Source organism: Hirundo rustica, chromosome 1, assembly GCF_015227805.2.
Source record: "Hirundo rustica isolate bHirRus1 chromosome 1, bHirRus1.pri.v3, whole genome shotgun sequence".
In the NCBI taxonomy this organism is placed as follows: domain Eukaryota; kingdom Metazoa; phylum Chordata; class Aves; order Passeriformes; family Hirundinidae; genus Hirundo; species Hirundo rustica.
Window position 1 is genome coordinate 108,608,718 of NC_053450.1, and position 22,525 is coordinate 108,631,242.

Genomic DNA, 22,525 nt, shown 5'->3' on the forward strand with positions numbered 1-22,525 from the left:
TTCCTAAAAAATATAATAAGCCTTGTCCTATATCTTTTACTGGCGTAGCCATTGAAAATACTGGGCAGCCCTTACTTCATAAGCAGACTGGAAGATGGAGAATTACTGCGTTTTTTCACCAGCTTATCCAGTGCTCTTAGCAAAATAAATATTTAAGAATTAGAGACAGCTCTACCCTACTCACAACCTTACTGATAACAGAGGGACCAGAGAGCATAAAATGGCATTAATTATGGGTGGAAAATATCCAGTAAATAGCAAGCATTAACATGACATGGCTAAAACCCACCCAACAGCTCAAAGCTCAGGTAGAGCTGCACTGCACCTTGTTCTGAGCACAGCCCTTGCACAAGGCTGTGTCACATGTGAGGCAGCTCTTGGGCTGTGGTCCAAACCCATGGATAGGGCCTGGCTGTAGGACATGCACCCACTCAGCATTTTGAACAGACGGGATGATGTGGCTGATTCTATTTTGACTGAAGCATTTTGATTGCTTTCCTAGATCCTGATCCTTTTTATAGAGTACAGTCAATGCTGGGTCTTTTATTAAGATATTAAGATAGAAATTCCTTTGGGATGACTGCTAATATTTAAGTAAATATTCAAGTCACCTACTTTAGTAAACCAGAAGGGAATACATGCCTTAATTGAATGATACTTGTTAATAAGGCCCCAATTCATTCAAAGCATTTAGATGTTACCAAAATATCTAGTCTCCCAAGGAAGAGTTTCAGCTCCAGGGAGGCATGCCCGGGGAAGACTATTTAGCATTAGAAGGAAAAGGAAATCTCCCTGCTTCCTGTAGAAATCCTCTTTAAACAACATTTTATGTACCCTGGTCAGGTAAAGCACCTCCTATTTTTGCATCACCTATTCAGGACTCTCATCTTTCATTAAATACAACACAAAGACAGAAGCAAGTGCATCCATGTTTTTACTACAGCCCAAGTACAGCACAGGCAATAATTATAGAATATCAGTTTATTTTCTCTACATCAACATACAGAAGCGTAGCAATTAAAAGGGGGAAGGGAGTCATGTTTAGAAGCCTAATTTTCAAGGCAATTTCTTTGCAAATTATTGTATTTCATTTGAGGTTGGGATTTAATAACACCAATTAGGAGTTTTACAAAGTAGTAAAACTGAAATTTCCTCAGCTAAAATAAGCTTCATTGCACAGAGCAAAGCATTTTTCTCTTACAGACTTGTGAACTTCTTGAATTTCTGAACAATAGCAGGGTGGGGGGGGGGAAAGGTTTCTTATAAAATTCGAACAGCTTTTCAAAGACAACCTGAAATCTCCACAGCAAAGCCCAACATAAATATTTGCCCAGTACAATTGCTCCATGCTGGATACCGGGTCTCTGAGGGACACCAAGGAATGAATGGACTTGTCTCCTGCCTGAAGGCACGTTACGCAAAGCACATGCCCTTGCACCTCAGGGTGAGCTCTGCACCTCCAAACCTGGCTGCATGCAGAATCCTGACATGTAAGTAATGCAGTAACTATCTATATGCAAAGAAAGATGAAGTTTGGGACTATTAAGCCATCAGCTTTTACAACCACTATGTCTCCATTATTTCAGATGCAAAAAACAGATGAAGATCTGCACCCCCAGCCATCAATCACTTACCCATACCAATCTAAAAATACATGTCCTATATTTAAAAAACACTGCTGAAAAAGCTTACTTATGCTAAAGCAGTGACAAACTATGCATTCTAGTCTATTCCATTAGGTTAACTGTCTCATGGTGCTTAGATTGGTTGAAGGTGAAAAATACACAGGGAAAAGAGAAATGGGAAAAAAACTTCTCTTGGAAAGCTAATTATAATCCCTTGCAATTCAAAGTTGATTAGCAGTGTGTAGTTCTAGAAGGAATGGTCTGTCAAGGTCTTTTTTTGGGGAGTCAGAGCACATGACTGAATATAGGAGAGATTATGTCACTGGCAGGGTCCACCACACTGCACATGGGAAGATTCTCTTGCTGTTATACTCTACAAATAGTTCTCACAAAACTTAAAGCTTTGCTTGAAATCAGACAGTAGGAACTCTTTTTGAGGTATAAAACATCCAAACCTACCTGAAGCTATTTGAATCCACACAGTCTGTTCTCTTTACAAAGGATCTGCTCCAAACATGGAAAAAACTAGGTAACCATTGCTGTAAACTCTCTCACGGCAAAGCCTTAAAAGAGCAGATGAACATGGGAGGGGAGGAGGCAGCACCCAGCAGTGTCAGCCAGGAGAGCCATAAGCATAGGCCTCCTGCTAAGCTTGCATCCCATGCTTCTGCAGGCTGCAGGAGCCCATGTTCTCACCACTCATAGCTTGTGACCACAAGTCACAACAGAGGTCAGCTTTTATGACTTAACACCACCTGTTGCACTTCATACCTTTTCCTTTATGAGGACTCCTTCTTCTTGGGCAATGAACACAGATTGGTTTCCGCAAGGGATAATAATCCAATCAGCCTAAATAAAAATGTTCCCCTGACTATCACCCAGTTCTCTTCTTAACACCTTTCGTAACACTTATTTCATAATTAAAAATCTAATGATTTTTAACACTCACTTGGGAGTTTAAGACAGCCTACCACACATCCACTGCTGAAATCTGCTCTTGCACTGTCCATGTTGTGTTATTCTGCTGCCATGTCCCAGTCACGAAAGCCCCAAAAACTATGTCTCCTCTTCATATTTGATGAGCTGCTGCACATGGACAATCTGGCCTCCCACTATAACATTCAGTGCTAGTTACAGCCAAGTCTTCACAATCTCATTCCTTAAACACTGTGTGGAGTCTAACTTTTCTTCAGCCTACAAATTAGTATCTCAAATGCATAGGTGACATTATGAAAAAAGCAGGAAGGGTTTTACTTTTTATTTTAAATGAACAAAATCTCTATACATAGTTTGGAAATATTTAAAGACATCAGAAAAGAAAATGAGATTTAAAAGCAAGTACAAAAGGGGCAGATGAAAACAGTATAAGGTAACAGAATTTAGTGTTTCAAGTGTGAATATATAACAGCAATAGCAATCTTAAGTTTTCCACTACTTCATTCCTAGTGAAGTAATGAAATGGTATTTCAATACACTCAGCGAAAAGCTGTAAAAACTGCAAGTTTTAACTGAGAAATATTGCCATTTTCATGATGGGTCTTAAGTACTGTTTTTATATGCATATGTGGGCATGTCTGTCAAGGGGAGGAAGACCCATTCTTTCAGCCAGTGGAGCGTTAGTTGGTACATAGCAGCTTTGTAAAGTCCTATTCAACCTATTAACTTATTCCTGGTTCACAAATGGAGAATTCTAGCTTGTAAAAAACACAAGTCCCAGGAAATACTGATGCATACAACTCTACACCTAAATTTTTCTGTTTGATTATTTTTTATATAATAGTCCTAACAAAAATATTCAAGACCTTCCATTTCTATCAAAGTGCAATATACTGCATATGTAATTCCATACCTGCAAATCACATAGTGTACATGTCATGCACTTATCCATACTAGTTTGCATGAGAAATTGCAAAAGTAGTATGAATATCTTGTGCATGTCTTTTGTTCTGATGACAAGGATGCTGTACAAGCAGAATTATCTATACTGCATGTTGCAAAATAAAATTGTCTAGTTACTTTGATGCTTGATCATTACAAAAGAACCCCAACAAATGCTACAACATTAAATCTTGTGCTTCAGCAGCATCCTTGTTAAGAGTACTTTGAACTACGATTTCTTTCAGGGAGCTGAGTTATCCAGAAAGCTTGTCTTTCACTAGCTAGTGCCTCCCTTCCTGCCCTGAAGTGTGATTTCCTGCAATAATTTAGCTGTTTATAAAAGAGAATGCACCTAGCTAGAAGACTTCCAAAAAGGTAGTTATATAAATATTTAGCACATTTAGAAACAGTTTATTGCTTCCTACCATACTCAAAACTAGGAAGTAAAAAGGTTTTAAAATTTTTTAAGTGTAATAAAAATACTGCATAACATAGTCCTGTATAATGTTAAATACTCTCTCAGACTTAAAGCATAAGTGACCCAGAGGACTTCCCACATTTTCATTTATATTCCTTTCTCATGTAGTTTCCTTCCCAAGTTTAAAGCTTTCCAGTAGGTTTGTAGCAGGCATCAGGCTGCCACATGCGAAGGTCAACAAGTACTTGGTTGAGCTTCTGCATCCAAAGGTTACGCTCATCTTTAGTATCAGCAGACAGCCAGTTCCTAGAAAACAAGGAAACCCATGGATTATTCTCCACGTCCAATTAGTTATTGTGACAAATGTCAAGCTGATCAACCATAGAAGCCCAAAGCAGGGTTTAAAAATTAAGTCAAACATCCTACAACCCTGCTACCAAGCCACCTGGCACTTTCCACTTCTAGAAAGCAGTTAGGACTAAAAGTGAACAAAACAGTTCAACTGCCACCCAAAATCGTAGCATTTAAATGAACTTTGCATCATTATGACAAAGCTGTAAAGCTCCGACATTACTAAAACTATCATGAGGTAAAATACCCTCCCACAACCTCCATGATTTTATGCACTCACTTTGTAACACAGAGCGTGTCTCTGCATTGGCTGACAAGAGTCTCTCGGTCATCCTCTCTCTGAGGTCGGACTGTTATTAGTTCAAAAGTGTTGGGACGGGCACAGAACTCTCTGTTGGCAGGTTCAATCTGATGATTGGTGCAGTTAGCCAAGTTTATCCGGCCCAAAGGATGCTGAAAGTGAAATCACTTCATCAGTCAAGAACACTACAATCAAGAGTAATTCTGAAGAACATATGCTGTGTTAACTTTGACAATATTAAGTGAACACACCTTCCCTCAGTCAGTTACTCCATACAAAAAGGTGATATATGTGCAGCTGCAAGAAACTTATTTAAAAAAAAATTCCATGATTTAAAGTAATCATGGCCTAATACTGATACTTTTGAGCTAAATCTATATCTGCACTATAGAAGAGATATATATGGAACAGTAGGGGTGAGAGGATGCATTTAATAAGTGTTTTATTTCTGCAGATCACCAAAATACACCTGACTCTCTCAGAACAATAGTGAAACAAGTCTACAAGATTTTCCAGAACAGAATCTGGGAAACAAACCAAAGCTTCTTCCTTGCAGACAAAAGCAAAATAGGAACCTTCCTCTTGCTTAACTAATTTTTTTTTTCTTTTTATCTTGTCTTACAGTAGGCAGAGAGTTTTCCCTCTCTCCTGGCAAGGAAAGAAAGTACATTGATATATTTTGGCAATGTCAGCTATCAGCATATGGTCTTCCTCTGTTAGCAGGAGGGAAGAAACTAAACTCAGGCATCTGGATTGGCATAGAAGTCCCAAAAGGACCAGAGTTTGCCATGGAGTTTGGGAAAGAAAACATTCTATCAATAAACAAATGTTTAATGGTAAATAACTTCAGTGAGTCAGAAAAAACCTCTTCAAAGCAGTCTTTAAAAGAAGCTAGAAACATTTTAGTACACTTCAGGAATACACTAAGGAGACAAGAATGTTCACCTCAGTGACAGATGAACTTCTGATTTGTCTCATTAGATGAACAAGAACTTAGGTTTCTGTGAGAACCATTTAAGAAGCACCAGTTCCAGCTAAAATGTGGGCTGCATGAAAAGGACTTAAAATGAAATAAATAATTACAACTATACTTCTGCAGTATACAAGAACTGCCCACTCTAATTTTTTACCATATTAAGTGTTTTGTCTAACTTAAGGCATTTAGATACAGTATGCTCATTAAGCCCTACAAGTCCTATCAATTTCAATTAAATAAATAGTGACTTGATGAGCACAATGAAAGGCCTTAAGATTGAAAGGGAAATTAACTATGGATCTTCCATCACTTTTCCCCTTTTCCTACTAGAGAGGGAAGTCAGTTTTCTATGTCTGCCCTGATTTACATCAGCTTTATGAAGACAAGTCCCCACCATTTCCCAAGGAAGCTCTAGGAGCTTGAAGCCCATACTTTACCAGTCTAAAGCCTGAACATTACTGTTCTTAAAAATGAACAAATATTTGTATAGGGTAATACAAAGCTTTAGACTTACACTTTACAAAACAGCATTACCTTTCGTTTCTCATCATCTGGGTATGTCCAATAGGAGATACAATTTCCAGACAGCACACACCAGCGCCTATGCCACGCTCCAAATCCACTGACATCTTCAAACATAGTCTTAAAAACAAAAAATTAATGGGGTAACTTTGTACATTGAGCTTAGTCTGTACTTGAATATTTTTCTACCAGAATGGTTCTGTAAGTGCAACCTTTCATAGGACTAAATGAAAGAGAAGGAAAAAAAAATATACTGAGAGAAGCTTCTACTCAGACAGTATATTTATTTTCCAGATGGCATAGAAAATTAGCTCACACTATCATTTTCAGGTTTGCAGCCTTTTGCTAAAAGGCACCTATCATTGCTGTTTAAAATTACCAGATTTTCATGTTGATGGTGACAAGCATTCCGATTATTTTAAGGTAAAGAAGGGTTATTTATGGTATATACAGTATGAATGTTTCACAAAACATGTTCAAAAAACAATGTATTATTATTAGATACTTGAGTAGTTTTGACTTACAAAAAAGGATTAAAAAACATGCAGCTATTCAAGAGGCCATACTCAAGAGAGTCTAGTCAGTTCAAAGGAAATTAGAAATTGATTTTTAAATGTTTGTGTTGGCAGTTCTTCTGTTGGATACTGGATTTTGTCAATTTCAAGCCCCATTTCCTTAGTACTGGAATAGAGAGTTTAGTATCTGACTTCTATTCTTGATACCTCTTGAACTTCCACAGAAGTTTTTTTTTCCAATTAACATGTATATTGTGATTCTCACTCTTCACAATTCAGATTATAATTTTTAATGGTGCAGGGAGTTCCCAAAGCCTTACTCTGAACAAATTCACTATGCACGTACACCATCCTTCAGGTTTTATATATTGTAGAAGCAAATATGGACTTTCTCAAATTAGTACACAGAAATGGGACAGCAAATACCATAAGCATGTGAAATGTTTGCATCTAATGAAATCTGCTCAACTTCAATTAAGTAAAGGGAAAGGAGACAGAAAGCAGTGTTTGGAAAGAGTCTAAAGAAATCGTGATTTCTGGAAACACCAAAATAACAGCAAATATTAATGCCTCATTTTCATAGCACATTTACTGCCATCTTGTGGACATTTCAAGAGTTTCAGCTCTTAGGCCCAAGTATCAGCTCCATTTTCTAGATCCAGTTTTAAATAGAATGGCACAAGATGTTTCTCAAAAAAAAATACTGTTGTTTCTTTGTCATTTCGAAAGACTGGGAACACAGTGGAAAAAACCCAAACTTTTGTTTTCATTAGAACACGCAAAAAGAGTCCTGTAAAGTTTTCTGCCATAGCAATTAAAATTTCATCTAGTATCACAATTTTAGCAAGAGAAGGTTCACTGAAGTTCAAAATACCAAATAAACAGGTGTTTAGAAGAGAGATACACCAACTCTAAAAAGGTAGACATATTTAGAAAAACTAAGAAACATTTGTGGTCTGGTTCAGAGATGGGGGGGGAGGAAATCAAGCCAATTTTAAGCTTCAAAGATAGGAGTGATATCAAAAAATTACTACATTTAATAGGACCTGTAATTTCCAAAGCAGAAGTCTGAAGTGAATACAGTAAATACCTTACCAAGAATCCTTTCTCCTCCACCAAAGAGTCCACTTGGCATTTCAACTTCAGATATATATGACCTTCCAAAGGCGACAAAAAGGGAACCTGCAAAATGTAAAACAATCATTTAATTTTGACACCTCTCAACTAAGTCTTACCAGTTCAAGCAAGCCACCTGCACCAAGATGTTAGCACTGTCTTGTTCTTAGGATCTTCAGCCAGAAAGAAGCAGTCAGTCAAGACTCAAGCAAGACAGCAATAATCACTTTTGGTTTCAAGTTCATTTAGAAGCTTTCCAAGAATTATTTATTAGTTTTCTCAGGACATATATATAAACATGCACTCCGGCTATAAAAAACTAGGCACTTTAAGCATAGTTAGAACAGAAGGCACCAGTCCACATCTTTCAAGCTTCTGCCTCAGTTTGACACCAAGTTATTTGGAAAATATCAAAATGAGCTTAAACAGGAATGGTACTTGGATACCATAAGCAGTTTTGGCAGATACTCATGTAGTAGTGCCTACTCAGATAAATCTTTGTATAAAAGATAATCTAGAAAGAGGAAAAGTAATGAAAATGGTTCTCAACTGGCATTCAAGGTAATCTTTGTATAAAAGATAATCTAGAAAGAGGAAAAGTAATGAAAACGGTTCTCAACTGGCATTCAAGGTGTTAGAGACATATGTTAAGTAATTTCTATTAGAAAAGGTTCCCAATCCTGTCTTTTGTCACTGGAAAAAAAAAATAGTAGCTTCATTACTGTATCAGAGGTCAGTTAAACAGTTATTTGATAGTCAAGAGTTTTGACGAAGAGCATGCAACAAAGCTCTGCCTTTGAGCCTCCCCCAGTCCCTCCACACATAATGCCTCATCACATCCCTTCTTTTTATTTACCCCCCCACAAGAAAACCAAGGCAAGCTGCTAATTCAACAAGCCAATGATGACCTGCACAGCATTCTACACACCATACTTTATTGCTAATCTGAATAAGCAACACTGCTAAGAATCTTGAAAAGAAACTGAAAAAAAAAAAAAAAAAAGTCAGAAATACTCATCTTTTGTATTACTAGAAAAACCAGGAGGGTTGAGGCTGCAACTCCAAATACAAATAAAGAACTGTTTGCCAGGGAATAGGCACAGGCATGTGTACAAAATAACAAAATAGCTTTCAGAACTATGGAATCAGTGCCAATCAAATGGAACTGAATTTTGCTACTGGTTAAGATGAACAGGAATAACCCTCAGTAGTTTAAAGTGCTCATCTCTTGGCCTCAGTGAGTCCTGCAGATCACCAAAATAGGTGCTGTGGTTAGAAATCGATCACCTTTGAATTGCAGACATCCTGCAGCTTCCTCCCAGACATTTAAGACACACACGCACAAGCAGGTGATCAAATAATTTCTATATGTTAGATCTACTCAACTAACACAGCATACATGGCTTGCTCCTCTACTCAACAGGAACAGTATAGCACAGAAAAATTCTAAGCATTAGGTAGGAGTCTGCATGACTACTTGAGAAGCAAAAAATAGTAGAACACTTCCTCGTAACAAAAATAAAAAATCCAGGACTGACACAACTTATCAGCAAAGACAACTATAACCCTACATGCTACACCAGGGAATAATGGCATATAACCCTAATAAAGCACAGTAAAACCTATGTCTGAATGAGGCCTCAAGGATGTTTGGCCATTCCCTACTTCAAGTTCATGGGTTTTACATGAGAAGAAAAGAATCCAATTTATGAAGTTTACCAGTGAAGAACTGTGTGACAAGCAAAGCAAAGAGGTTGTATAACAAACACAACAGTTTTGCAGAGCCTACACCAGCATTACTAATTACTACAGCAGGTATCAAAACACCTTCCTATACACAATGAGAAAATATTGAGTTCTACTTAACAAAATATCTCTTTCAAAGGATTAAAGGCGATGGAAAGAAAGCACTTTGACAAATAGCCAGCTAGACGAAAAGGAAACTAAAGTCCATGACTAGGCTATCTTGCATTCTGGTGTGGGCATTCAGGTATCTGCCATAGGAACACAGCTTACTGTCATAGAAGATTATCTGTAAAGGGTCTCAAGACAACTCAAGAATTAGAATAAATGGTTTCTTTGGAGACTTTTGATTAAAATTAGGAGATGATAGGTACTAAAATTATAGTTTTCTTAATTTTGAGAGAAAACATGAAAATTCATCTGAAACACTTCCTTCTGCAGGACTCAAAGGAACTATTAACTAGATAAAACTATTTTCATAGGTTAAAGACAAATTATTTCTGTTAAGGATATCAATTCATACAATTTCTAAAGTCAAAAACATAAACACCAACCAAAGTATTTTAAGTGAACAGTACAAATAAGGACCTAATTTCTTGACATGCTTAGTATTTTCAAAACTTTTTGCTTAAAAAAACCCAAATGTCTTGATACATCTTGTCAGAACAGGGTTAGAATAAGAAGCAAGATTATTTAGGTCCAGAGAGATTTTAATTTTCTTCAGCAGCAGCAATTTGAGTTAAACCAACATTTAGGGTTGGTTTTTCTCAGGTTCTTATTAGCACAGCAGGTGACTATGTTCTGTGCAGTTCATGAAGCAGCTGGCTCAAATTTCCTGACTAGAAATCTTCAAGAAACACATTGATTTGTTCTGAAGCAAGAAACACCCTCCTCTAATGATCTACGAAGACAAGAGAAACATGCTAGGTTAAGGAAAAACCCTAGGCAACCTAAATAACTGAGTTCTAGCAGCATGCTTATTATTGTGAAAGATAAGGGGTAGAATTCTGCAAGTCTTAAAGGCTTCTAGCATTCTGCGCTTAGTTAGTAAATCTTTATAAGCATTTTCTCAGAAGAATACAAAAAAAGCTGCAAAAAAGGTCAGACAAATGAGCAACATGCACTAGGAAATAGTTTGCTATTTGAAGTAATAAACTAAAGGATCATAGCAACCTTGTCCTGGAACATATAGCCCAACAGTTCTCTTTCCTCCCCTTCAAAATTTATCTAGGGAAAAAAGAAACATGCTCAATGCAATTAGTGTAAAGTTATGGTCTAGAAGAAAAAGGGACACACTTACACATGAGTATATTTTGGTCCTTTATACCCTGAATTTTAACAGTACATATGTAAATGAGAGAAATAACACTCAAAAAACCCACTTTGGCATCAGTTTGTTCCATATTAGAAGCATTCCACATTAGGAACATATGCACGAAGCAAGTTAAAAAGCAGCTGTTTGGTACAGCTATAGGCCAAGTCAAAACTGAAATTTTACTGACATAGTAATTTAACAAAAACAAACAAGTCATGAATAAAAGTTCCCTTTTTTGCCAGACAACTGTAAGACTGCATCTGCAAAAAACCAAACCAAGTGATAGTTTCCCTGGAATTCCTTTTGAACATTGAGCTTTTGCTATATTTCACTAGTCCAGTCCAGAGTCCTGTTCAATGTAAACCAACGAAGTCCAAACCTAAACTGCTGAATATAATGCAAAAGACCCCAAGACCAAGAGGTCTCCTATAGAGAATTTATACACAAAGATTTCTGCATATAATTCTGGTTAAGAGGAACACTTACGTAGAAGAACCAAGGCTGCTACTTCTGAAAATCACATAGTCAGTAACAACAGTGCAATTTAACCTACTAAGTTCTGCCAGCTGTTTCAGTAAAAGAATCTGCTTCTATCTACAAAAAGTAAAACTTCTGAAATGTAAGTTGGGATTATTGGGATATTTTGTTTTAAGGCTTATACACAAACACAACTAGTTCTTGTTTTCTCATCTCTCATCAGAAGCTGTAATTGCAATAATACTATCATCACAATCAGACTTGATTAGCCAAAACAAAGAATTATTCTTATGCTGCTGTTTGGGTAGCTAAAGCTGTGATTTAGTACTACTATAAACTATAGTAACATTTGAATTAATTTAAATTAGCTTAGGATAGCTGCTGGCATAAACATCTATTAAAATAGGTTTTAGATATTAGATATTACAAGGTTAGAGATTACAATGAATGTAAGAATGTGGTTTTTTAAACTTCTCATAGCAAAAGCCAATAGACATTCTGTTTAAATGGGGAACTAATGGGATAAAACTCAATAATAGGTCTCAAAAAAAGATGATTTGCTTCTACAAATTTAATTGGGATACGAAAAGAAAAGCTCATACTCCTAAATATATTCAAATTGCAATTTTTAGGTCAGTTAAGTGCAGAAAAATTCAAATACTTCATTATCATTAAAACACGCTTAATACCTTCTTTAATGATAACTGCAAGACTAGGAGAAACAATATGAAGACGATGTATAGAGACGCCAACTACATACATCAATTTTTTGTCAGTGAAAACAAATCAGTAATTAAATTCCTTCATTATCTTTGCATGTATGGTTATACCTTATACTGAGCTACAGAAATGAAAGAACATCTAGCATAGTAACTTAAGTCTCTCTGTTTATTTCAAAATTACATTTGATTCATATGAAGTTATATGCAAGAAACAATTATGCAAAAATTTTTAATGTCTCTAGAAATAACATATCTAAAAACCAATCTATATGTTTCATTTCTAGGATGGTACTTTCACCTGAAAAGTAAACCCAGACTCATTCATTTTTCTAGGAGTATGCAATTACCTTTGGATTAGTAACCAATAATTTCCATTACCTTGTCCAGTACAAATTTCGTATTTCCTACAGAAGACAGTGATAACTTGTGGGATCCAACAAGGATGAAATTCGTACTGCGTATGGCATTTGGGCCACCTGGACTGGCCATGGCTGTGGAGAAGAGTTGAAGTGAAGTCATAGCAAAACACACAATCATGATGCTGCAAGGCTTAAAAAAATTACATTATTTGCACTACTGTATGCATGCCCTACTCAGTACTCCAGGAGAAGCGCTCTTTGCAGTACAGCCCAGCAGCACATTCAGAGAGAACCTTGATACACACCATTCCTCCTCAGTAGAGCTTTTCTTTCAGAAAAAAGCTTTGAAAACATCCACAAAGGAGAAAACAAAGCGTTTTAAGTCTATAGGGGATGGAAAACATGCTGAGGCACAATACAAAGCACACATGCCCTGCAGTAGGAATGTGACTTTTCAATCTCTCTACCTCTTCTCAAGTGACACACTGCAGTCTTTCAGAATTTGTACACCTTTCCTCCGCACTTATATCAAGAGAAACACACACTGTAGCTCAGGTTCCTGAATCTTACTAGTTGCAGCGGCATGATACACATTCCAGATTTAGTTCACGAGCTCCTTATTGCTGCAATTTCTGCTAAAGCTGGCTCAAGTATCTCATACTTTAGTCAGAGAAGCATAAAACATTTTCATATATTTAGATAAAAACTTAGAAGATGCTATTTTTCCCTGTCAAGGGTAAGAAATACATAACAAGTTTATACAGTTTTAATATGTAAAAATACATATTAAAAACACTACACACAAGCAATATTTCAGGATCTGTTCATATTTTCAAATTCCTCTCTATTACTTTGTTGACAGCAGACTTTAATGATTTTTAAAGTAGAGAACTGAAGTAGTTTGAATTCATACTTTCAGGGAAAAAAAATGTAAACCATGGGTATCTGATACCAGATTTTCTTTTTAATTTTGTAAAGATATCTTCTGTTAAACTTAATGGTAACTCAGATACAAGCACAGACCCAGTTTCTAGTCTGGAAAATTTAGTGCTAATTACTCATAAACTGTCTGTTACAAGTATTATTTCTTGATACAGCAAGTGTCAATTATTCACCCTGGCATAAGATGCTTAGATTAACTTACCTGGAGTAAGAAGGTTGCTTTTCTAGAAAGAGAAAGAAATAAAAGCTTAATGAAAAAGTAATTCTGACAGTTTCTACAGAAGACAAAGCCAAGGTAAAGAACAAATTAGATTTGAAGTATTTCTAAAAACACAATCAAATAGAAAAAAAAATAGAAATGCAAGTCCAAATAAATGTGTAGTAACTGCGTATTTCCAGCATTACATATATAACAGAGCTGTTTCTTGAGCTGATGACAGAAAAAATTGGCAGAAAACTGGACAATTTATAGAGCCTTATGTAACAGACAGAAAGAACCTGTTATGGGCACAGCCTTAATCTGTGTGGGAACATGGTCTTTGGAAGGGGGCATAGTCAGATCTTGTTAGAATATTACATTCATACTTACCGAGGTAATAGATGTTAATAATCTCTTTGGAGTAATAACCTACAAAAGAAGACAAGAAGATAAATGCATTTGTTACTGAATTTGTCCACCACATTTGCATGAAAACTAGACAGTGAAACTACTGAAGGCTTAACTCAAATTTCAAATGGGTACTCATTACTATAAGTCTTGGGGTTTGCCTGGACATAATACATCTCAGTGGAAGAAATGCTATGTATCAAAGAAATAATTACTGCAGAAAAGTTAAAGCGTGCATTAACTTGTGATGATTAGCGTATTTGAGAAAACCAATCTTAGTAGGCCTTTTTACCTATATAATGGGATTTCAAAGTTACATTTGTTTAACTAAAAGTAAGAGTTAACAATAAAAGCATGGATATGTTCAATATACTACTGTTACACATTATTATTTTAAATTAAAATCTCAGTGTTTAAGTGAGACTAACTTAAGCACAAACTAAAATTATGTACTCTTATTGAGGCTGAAAGACACATCTATGCAGTTTGTCAAAAAAGCAGACATAGGATACCATTGGCAAACCTATAACCTCATATAAGCAACTTACTTACACTAGCATGAACTCGTTCAGTTTCAAGTAAAAATTCCTTTAAACTACAGCACAGGATTGAAGTAAACCCTGGTACTTGAAACTTTTATTTGAGAATAGGTGGAAGCTTTCACTGTGGGAGGCTTTCATTGCACCAAATCAAAGAAAAAAGACATTTCCTATTTCTCCTTGCAGACACAGGACTTAAGTATTCATTTCAATTGTTTCAAAAGACACTCAAGTTTCTTGTTTTTACCAAGTGACAAATATCTTGTCAAGGAGGAAATGAGACCTGAAGCCATTAATTCACTGTGTGCTCTACTATAATGAAAAGAAAAAAAATACACCCCCACAAACAACCCAAAATAAACAAACCACCACAAAAAAAGCCAAACCACCTCCAGAAAGGCTTGTTTAGGTTTACACATCCTTAATAAAGCACAAACATTTGATACGCACACCCTTATTCAATCAATGTTTGCTTTAAAAAGTAAGTTAAAAAGTAAGCATCTAGTGCTGATATTTAATACCGGGGAGAAAGAGGAGTTTTTAGTTGATCAATAAAACTTCTAGAGGCAAACCAAACTCCAGGGTAGGGCATATTGACTGGCAGAGTTTAATTGAAGTGGAGAAAAAGGGCAATAAATCCCTATCCGAGGGCCCACACCTAATAAAGGTCTACAAAGCAAAGTATTTTGCAGAACCAGTAAGACTTCTTCCCCACCAATATATTTCAGTCTCAACCAAGTGCTGAAGGTACAATCTACTAATTGCTGTAGGTCTCCATAATCCATCTGTCATGGCAGATGTTCCAAGAAGGGAGTAAATGCAAGCAACAGATTGTCTAAGACTATCAGTCAGTTTTCCTAGTGCACCTTCTGCTGAAACATACATATCGATTTTCAGGTTTCATTTACCTTAGATTTATTTGTCTTTTTCCTTTTATCAGTGCTTGTAACTTCTTTTCTCTGCACCTGTAAGGCAAGAAGGTATTGAGAAAGTACAGCACATCATTCTCCCTTACACCTCTTGACAGAACTGATACATACCCAACTGTAAACTTCTATATTTATTTCAAAGTCATTTGACACATCATGCCTAAAAGGGAAGAAGAAAACACAAGTTAAACAAACTGAAGCAAAAGGGTTTTGTTTTGGTTGGTTTTGTTGGGTTTTAAGTTATTCTTTACTTCTTCCCTCCTTTTGCTCCTTATAACTGTCCAAGGAGAAAGATAATTTTAGTGTATTACTGTTTAAAAATACCTTCCACAACTCAGAGAAGAAAAGGGGAGGAGAGAACAAGGGGCAGATCACATGCCATTTTTCAGATTGCACCTTCCCCTGCTACAGACTAGGTTTTTTGAGTAAATAGCTTTAAGTGAAAATTCCAGTACACCTGAACTTTAAAAACTGAGTTTATTTATTTTGAAAACTTACTAATAAACAGCCATTTGAACTCACAATATCTTTTTAGTTGACATGTGAGAGTTGAAGTTATAGTTGTAAGAGCACTATTTTTTCCAGATACCAAAACCAAATAGCTATATAAAATGTTAGCTGCTGCAAAAGAGAAAAACACATCTGTGGCACAGCAATCCATCTGTCATCGCAGGTGTTCCAGGAAAGAACAAAAGGCAGAAAATGCAAGAGATGAAATAGCTGATGGATGGTTGAATAAGCCTAGGTTGCTTTTCTGAGACAGGCGCCTTCCAGCCATTTTTTGAAGAAGGAAATAGCTATACCACAAAATCTCTCCATACTTTTTTGCAGAATGACATTCTTGTAACTAAGGCTTTGAATGTTGTTATGCATGCTCCACCATCAGAGGTAAACTGGTTCAAAAAAGAATTTCTTTATACTTACATAGTAAATGTTGTAGTAAAAGTAAGAGCATCTCCATTCAGGGAACTGGCAGTACTTGCTAATGGAGTTGCAACCATGTTTTCTGCTCCAGATCTCAGTATTATTACATAGTAGTAATTTCCTGCTTCTGTAAGTACACATCAGATGGTTTGGTTAGCCAGAGGACTCCACGTATCTAAAAAAAATCCCCCAAGTACTACATTGATATTACACATCTGCTACACCCTACTTAAAGAATTTAGTGACAGTTAAGACTTCCTTATAAACTTAATCTTAAAACAATTTTATTTTCTTTATCCTGTGTCCACTAGTAAAATTGTCTCCACAGGATCCACAGCAAGTGCTTTACTGCCTGGGGCATCTCAGGCCAGACCTACACTAACCAGTGTGTATAAAAGGGGAGAAGAACTTTCAGTCAGATCAGCAGGTATTCTTAGTTCTTTATATTCCTTAGGCATGCCAGCTTAACCACGTATCAGCTTGCACTGTAACATTGAAAAATTAGTCAGAAACAGATGAACTGAATGCAATAGCTAAATTTTCCCTAGATTTCTGAGAACATCAACACAGAAAACAGAAACCCCAAAGCCCAACGAGAATGAACCAGAAATATATGTTGGGAGAATGGGGAAGGAGGAGAAAAGAAAGAAAGATTTGTTTGCTATTTTTACCTGGCTTTTGAACTGTACCACATACAAATTCTGCTTTCAGAGGTAGACGCATTTCTGAAATGGAAACAGATCCCCTGGAGGGAGCAAATTCAGGGGATGTAGAAGCAGCTTTATTTCTTTTATTTTGTGGTCCCTCACTCTTCAGTTTGTTCAGTTCTTCCAATAATGCAGTTCTCTTCTCAGCTGCATGAAGAAATTAATTATAGTTCTTATATAAGAAAAAGTACTGAACAATTTTTCTCTGCCATAAGTATGTAAAATGGAACTTAAATGTTAGCCATTTTACAATGTAGTAGGAATATAAGGGTTAAGATAGATACTAAAAAAGTCCTCTTGCCTATAAAAATAGCTGAGACAGAATAGATGCTATCCTGTTCTTTTCTCCAGGTGAAGAACTATTCATAAATGGCCACAACGTAACACAATAGCGCACAGGGAAGAAGTTATGAACCCTGCCTAAACGTTCATTACAAAGAATTGAACTTGAGTAAAAAAACCTACTTGCAAATAGAAGCAGTCTCTCTGCTTCTGCTTCTTCTTGTGACCCTTTTCCATGTTCCTCATCAAAACAGCAGTTCAGAGCTTGACTGGCTTGATAAATCACTGTCTGTTGCATGTTGATCTCATTGTTCAGTTCCTAGAGTAAACCAATAGTAAAAATAATTACCAACAACAGAGATTTAGTGTAGCGTTCAAACAAGGAAATGTCTCAAGATGAGCATTTTTGGGGGTCAATGCCTCAAAAGAAAGTCAGATCCTTAAGGTAGCAGACTGCAAAAGCCTTGCAGTTTACTGTTACTTCAGCAAAAGAACATTGCAGCACAACTTTTTTTTGATCTCAGGTATGGTGGGGAGTGAAATATTCCAATAAGATATGCTCCATATCCAATCTAGTCTTTCTTTCACCCAGGAAAGCAGTACTAACCAGAAATTCAGCAATACAGATGAACAAAGCACTAGCAAAGATCAGAATATTACCTACTGAAATTAGGTAGGTAAAAAATTCTGCCTAATTCAAAGGCAGCACTAAGACACAGATTGTCTGTCTCCTTCTCAAAATAATGGCTTGTTCTCTACAGACTTAATCTATAACATGATCTTTTTAAGAGAAGCATTAGCTGTTCAAATTATGCATCATCTTTCCCTACCATTAAGATATTTATGCTAAACAACCTATAATTTTGCAGTTTTAAGCAGTATGTTAATATCCTGGACATTCACATGGGCAATTAAATTTGGAAACAGTAGATTAGAAAAAGTATTTTAAGCAGCATATTAGGTACCTGCATTTTCTTTTTGATATTGACTTGATCAGATGGGCCATTTCTTCTCATTTCTAGTTTGGAAGCAACATCTTCTTTGCGAACAATTATTTGTTTTATTGAAGGACGGTCAGTTTCTTTAAATCTTTGGGATCTGTACGCATCAACACTTTTAAAAAAGGAAACCCCACAAAATGTTTCACAGGTGTGCCAAGCTCTTTTTAATATATACACAGATATGTATTATATATTGAAGTTTTCCAGCTTGCCTAAATGGCTTTAGAGAAAGCATCCCATCAGCTGATTTTGTTTAAGCAACATAAAAGACTATACAATCTTTGATAAAGGCTGAGATCTTGTAAAAAAAGCTTAATTTGTAGTTTGAGCAGTACGTATCATTTGAAGAATTAAAAAAGACAGTGTTTTAACTTGTACACTTATAGAATCAGGAGCGGGGGGTTGCATTTATTACCTGTAAGGAAGGTTGCGATCTTCCGACATAGAGCCAAGGCTGTCTCCAGATTCTGCCCGGGGAACTCTAGTCCTTTGGAACTTCTCAGACTTCAGACTTACATCACTGATACTGCTACCTTCCCCAGTTGACTTAGAAGGAGAACCAAAGGCCTGAGGAAAAGAAAACATTATATTACAGATATCTGTTCACATAATAATAATCTGTTTTCTCTCTCCTTTACTTATTTTACATATAAACAGTAATTTTGCTTAATACTATTTAACAGTTGATATTTTACAAATATGGACATAGAGCAAGTTTATTCATTTAAGGACACTAACAGATCATTGAACTCAATGAGATGCCACTTTTGTTTCCAAATCAGTTCAGTTACATAATTACTTCTCTTCAGATTTTTAATCAGCAGTCACTCCACTGAAGGCATGTATACCACTTCAAGTCCAGTACTAGTAACAAGTTTGATTTTGCAGAAGACCGCTTGTTTAGCAGAGCATCCAGTATGCTACAGTATTTTCAGAGAAAAATAACTTTGCCTCATTATGCTTTCATTAGCAAAGTATCATTTACAACTTCCTTATTTGCCCAGATATCCTAATACTACAAAATATCACAGCTCACAAGCCAATTGGATGTCTGTGATAAACAAGCCCTTCCCCACGCTCCCTGAATTCTCACCTCTGAACCAACAGATTCCACTAGAGGGGTTAACAGAGACATTGATGAAATGTTCAGTGACTCTTCCTGCTCATCCTCATCACTTTCACCTTCCAGGCTCATGCTCATTTCTTTCTTCAGCTTCTCTATATCTGGACCATCTTCTTGAAGAATTTCAAAAATCTCATTTATCACTTTTGAGCTATTCATCTCATCATCCACACGCATTTTGCCTTCATATACTTCAGCTGAAGGGTGACATTTTTAAATATATTAATAACATAAAGACTCTCATTAAATAGAGAAGCAAACTCATTTTGCTTTTCAGGTAAGCTTGATTAAAAAGCACTTCTTACAGTTGGGCATATAGAACCTAATATACTTCCATGGCTAATTTAATATAATATTTTTCCATATATTGCATAAACAATGCAGAAAGGGAATGAAAACATCCACATTTTAGACAAATTTTAACCTTTTATTTCAAATACATCTGAAACTAAACAGCAAATCCAACAGTAAAGCATTTCTGTCCTTTCCCAATGAACTTTTAATATCAGCTTTTTAATATTCCTTGAAGACTTGAATATCAAGAGAGAAGGGTTATGTATGATAAAAGAAGTTTCCTAACTTGTTTTATATAAGAAATTTCCTAATTTGTTTTATATCATTACAAAACATATGGGGCTCAGCAAATGGATGGTGAATTCATTGTTCAGACTTGCAGGATATTAACACTGTCCTCAAAAAGTGGCAACATAGAGCTAAGCCATTAATATATGTCTACTCAATACAAACCTTTTGGTTTCTCATCAAGTTGTTCAAGCATTGAGACAGACATTGCTTTTAGAGGGCTCTTTGATTCAGTAATCTTCAGAGGACTGGGTTTATCAGCCTCTTCACATTTAGAAGTGTCTAAGGAGTATATAAAGAAAAGTATTACGTCTAGCCTTTATTTTAGTTGCTGAATTTTAGAAATTTTACTAAAAAAAAAAGACCACTAGATTAAGCATTCCAGTTAGCCATGCATTGGAAAAAAAACATTAGAATACCCTCCACAATCTGTACATCTAGACTTCTATCTTATAATCATAAAACTGACATCACAAGAAACAATGCAGAAACCTTAGAAGAGTGCAGACACTAAAGAGCAAAAAAAGAAAATTAAAAAAAAAAAAAAATCCACTACATAGAAACCACAACACACAAACCCCATTTTTCTAGGATATTTGATAGAATCTTACAAGTAAGCAGACAAGAGTGTCAATTAAGTTCACACTTTTTTCACAGAGAGCTGAAGAATCTTCCACTCTGTATGCACCAGAAAAGATGCCAGGAGCACCTCACAATTCTTTTCATGTGTCCTACCATAAAAATTAATATCATGAAGGGATACTGAAATGGGAAGAGTTCCCTCCCATTAGATTCTGGTGGAAATTTGGATACTTGGGTACAGGATAGACTAAATATGTAACTGACAATTCTCATTCAATTCCCTGCACTTAACCTTCATTAAAGTTTGAAACACAGGTGTACCCATTGAGAAACAAAACTACAGTCTTGCCTTACCATCCTTCCAAGTGGTACAGGAGTGCAGAGTACTACTATTATATGAGAAGATAATCAGTAACCAAAGGAGAGGTCCAGTTCCACACATCAGTGTTACTGGCTTCTTTCTCTATTCATGAATATCAAGTCCAGTGCTCCTGTCCAGCACAAGTCACAGGCAAATTGTGACAGTTCTCACCTGAAGACTCCACACTGGGAGACTTTACTGGCCTGTCACCTGCTGGCCTGTCTTCTGATGATCCGAGAGCAGAGGCATCTGAACTAGGAGGACGTTTTGGACTAGCCTGAGACGGGCTTTCCTGGCAAGAATAAAAAAAGAATGCATTCAGGAGGTAAGGTTCAAAGTGACTAAAAAAACTACCAGAAAGAAATACATTTTAACATCTGCTAGGAAAAAGAGGTTGCCTATCCAGTACCCTATTTATTTATCTAAGACATTTAGCTGAAGTAGTAAATATTAAATATTTGTGTGAGGAGCTCTTTTGCTTTTGTAGTTATAGAACACGACCCCCCCACCCCCATACACTTAACAGCATCAAAAAGTAAATAAGTCAATTGGCTTAATGCAGTATCACTTACCTCAGTTGATTCTACAGGAGGTAGAACAACTAATAATTTGTTAATAATCATACAAATCACTCGACAAGTGGTCTGGCACAGCCTGGGCACTCCCAAAACACCGGTTTTTATCCCTTATATATACTTCCATGTCTAACTCTGTATTCAGAATACATTAGAGCAATTCAGAGTATCATATTTTGATTGATGAGGTAACACATTACCATTTTAGCTTCTGGAAGCTTCCTCTTTGAACTGTCACTTTTCTCCGCACTCCACAGATTGCCCCTATCAAATCGGCCACGAAGGCATGCAAGTTCTCGCTCACGCTCCTAAACGAATGAAGGGAAATGGGAGAAAAGCTGACAGCTTTAAGATGTCACAACATTCCAGATGCCTCAGGTAGGTGCAGAATAGTAATAACCTTCCCCAAACTTATAAGCTAGCTAGGAATGTAACAAGTCATACCTGTTTAAGCTGAAGCGCTAAACTGGCAGTAGAGGAATTTTCATTCTGTTTGAGAAGCCTCTCTTGGATTGTCCTTGTATTTGTGGTAACGACAGGTGTTCGGCACCCCGGAGTATTCGTAGCAGGGCTGTGCACGCTACGCTCTTGACAGCGCTCCCCAAAGCGTTCCAGGAAGGGCTTAATTCCTGATCCCCCTACAAGAACAATTGTTTAGCCTTGAAAGAAACTCAAAATTAAAGAAATCACTTCACTGCAAGTTTGTATCTTGATGAAGGTTCCCAGTGGAGCAATTAAGCCATCTCCTTTACAGCTTTTACTGCAATATACTTTATACAAACTGAACCTGAAACGCAAATCGTAACTGTGATGTTAATAAAACAGTAAATCAAAGCAAGTAGATGTCTCTGTCTTACTACAGTCCACATGTAATACATCAGTTATTTAAACTGGTTTGCCTTTTCCAAATTTCCTCTACAACAATATAAGCCCCCCCTTGTATCTTTCACGGAAATAAGCATTCTAGTACCTAATGAGGATGTTTGGCATCCACCCTGCTTAACTTTAACTGTTGGCATATCTAAAACTTGATTTTCTGGCCATCATTTTTAA

The 22,525-nt window shown here is 36.4% G+C and overlaps 1 protein-coding gene across 2 annotated transcripts in view; it reads right to left on the bottom strand.

Moving 5' to 3' along the window:
* Positions 1-926: 926 nt before the first annotated feature.
* ANLN (anillin, actin binding protein) overlaps positions 927-22,525 on the bottom strand; it is a 28,848-nt gene continuing 7,249 nt past the window's right edge. Inside the window, exons 6-24 of one of the 2 annotated variants that reach the window (XM_040063769.2) lie at positions 21,917-22,110; positions 21,673-21,780; positions 21,069-21,189; positions 20,120-20,236; positions 19,343-19,569; positions 18,665-18,816; positions 18,214-18,361; positions 17,432-17,567; positions 16,931-17,113; positions 16,260-16,386; positions 15,447-15,495; positions 15,315-15,371; positions 13,850-13,888; positions 13,463-13,484; positions 12,338-12,450; positions 7,682-7,768; positions 6,084-6,191; positions 4,553-4,725; positions 927-4,227 (exon numbers count right to left, since the gene is read on the bottom strand). In XM_040063769.2, coding sequence (XP_039919703.1) covers positions 4,104-4,227; positions 4,553-4,725; positions 6,084-6,191; positions 7,682-7,768; positions 12,338-12,450; positions 13,463-13,484; positions 13,850-13,888; positions 15,315-15,371; positions 15,447-15,495; positions 16,260-16,386; positions 16,931-17,113; positions 17,432-17,567; positions 18,214-18,361; positions 18,665-18,816; positions 19,343-19,569; positions 20,120-20,236; positions 21,069-21,189; positions 21,673-21,780; positions 21,917-22,110 — 2,285 coding nt within the window. In that variant the 3' untranslated portion in view covers positions 927-4,103. The remainder of the gene's footprint in view (positions 4,228-4,552; positions 4,726-6,083; positions 6,192-7,681; positions 7,769-12,337; positions 12,451-13,462; positions 13,485-13,849; positions 13,889-15,314; positions 15,372-15,446; positions 15,496-16,259; positions 16,387-16,930; positions 17,114-17,431; positions 17,568-18,213; positions 18,362-18,664; positions 18,817-19,342; positions 19,570-20,119; positions 20,237-21,068; positions 21,190-21,672; positions 21,781-21,916; positions 22,111-22,525) is intronic. The other variant, XM_040063781.2, reaches the window with a different exon arrangement.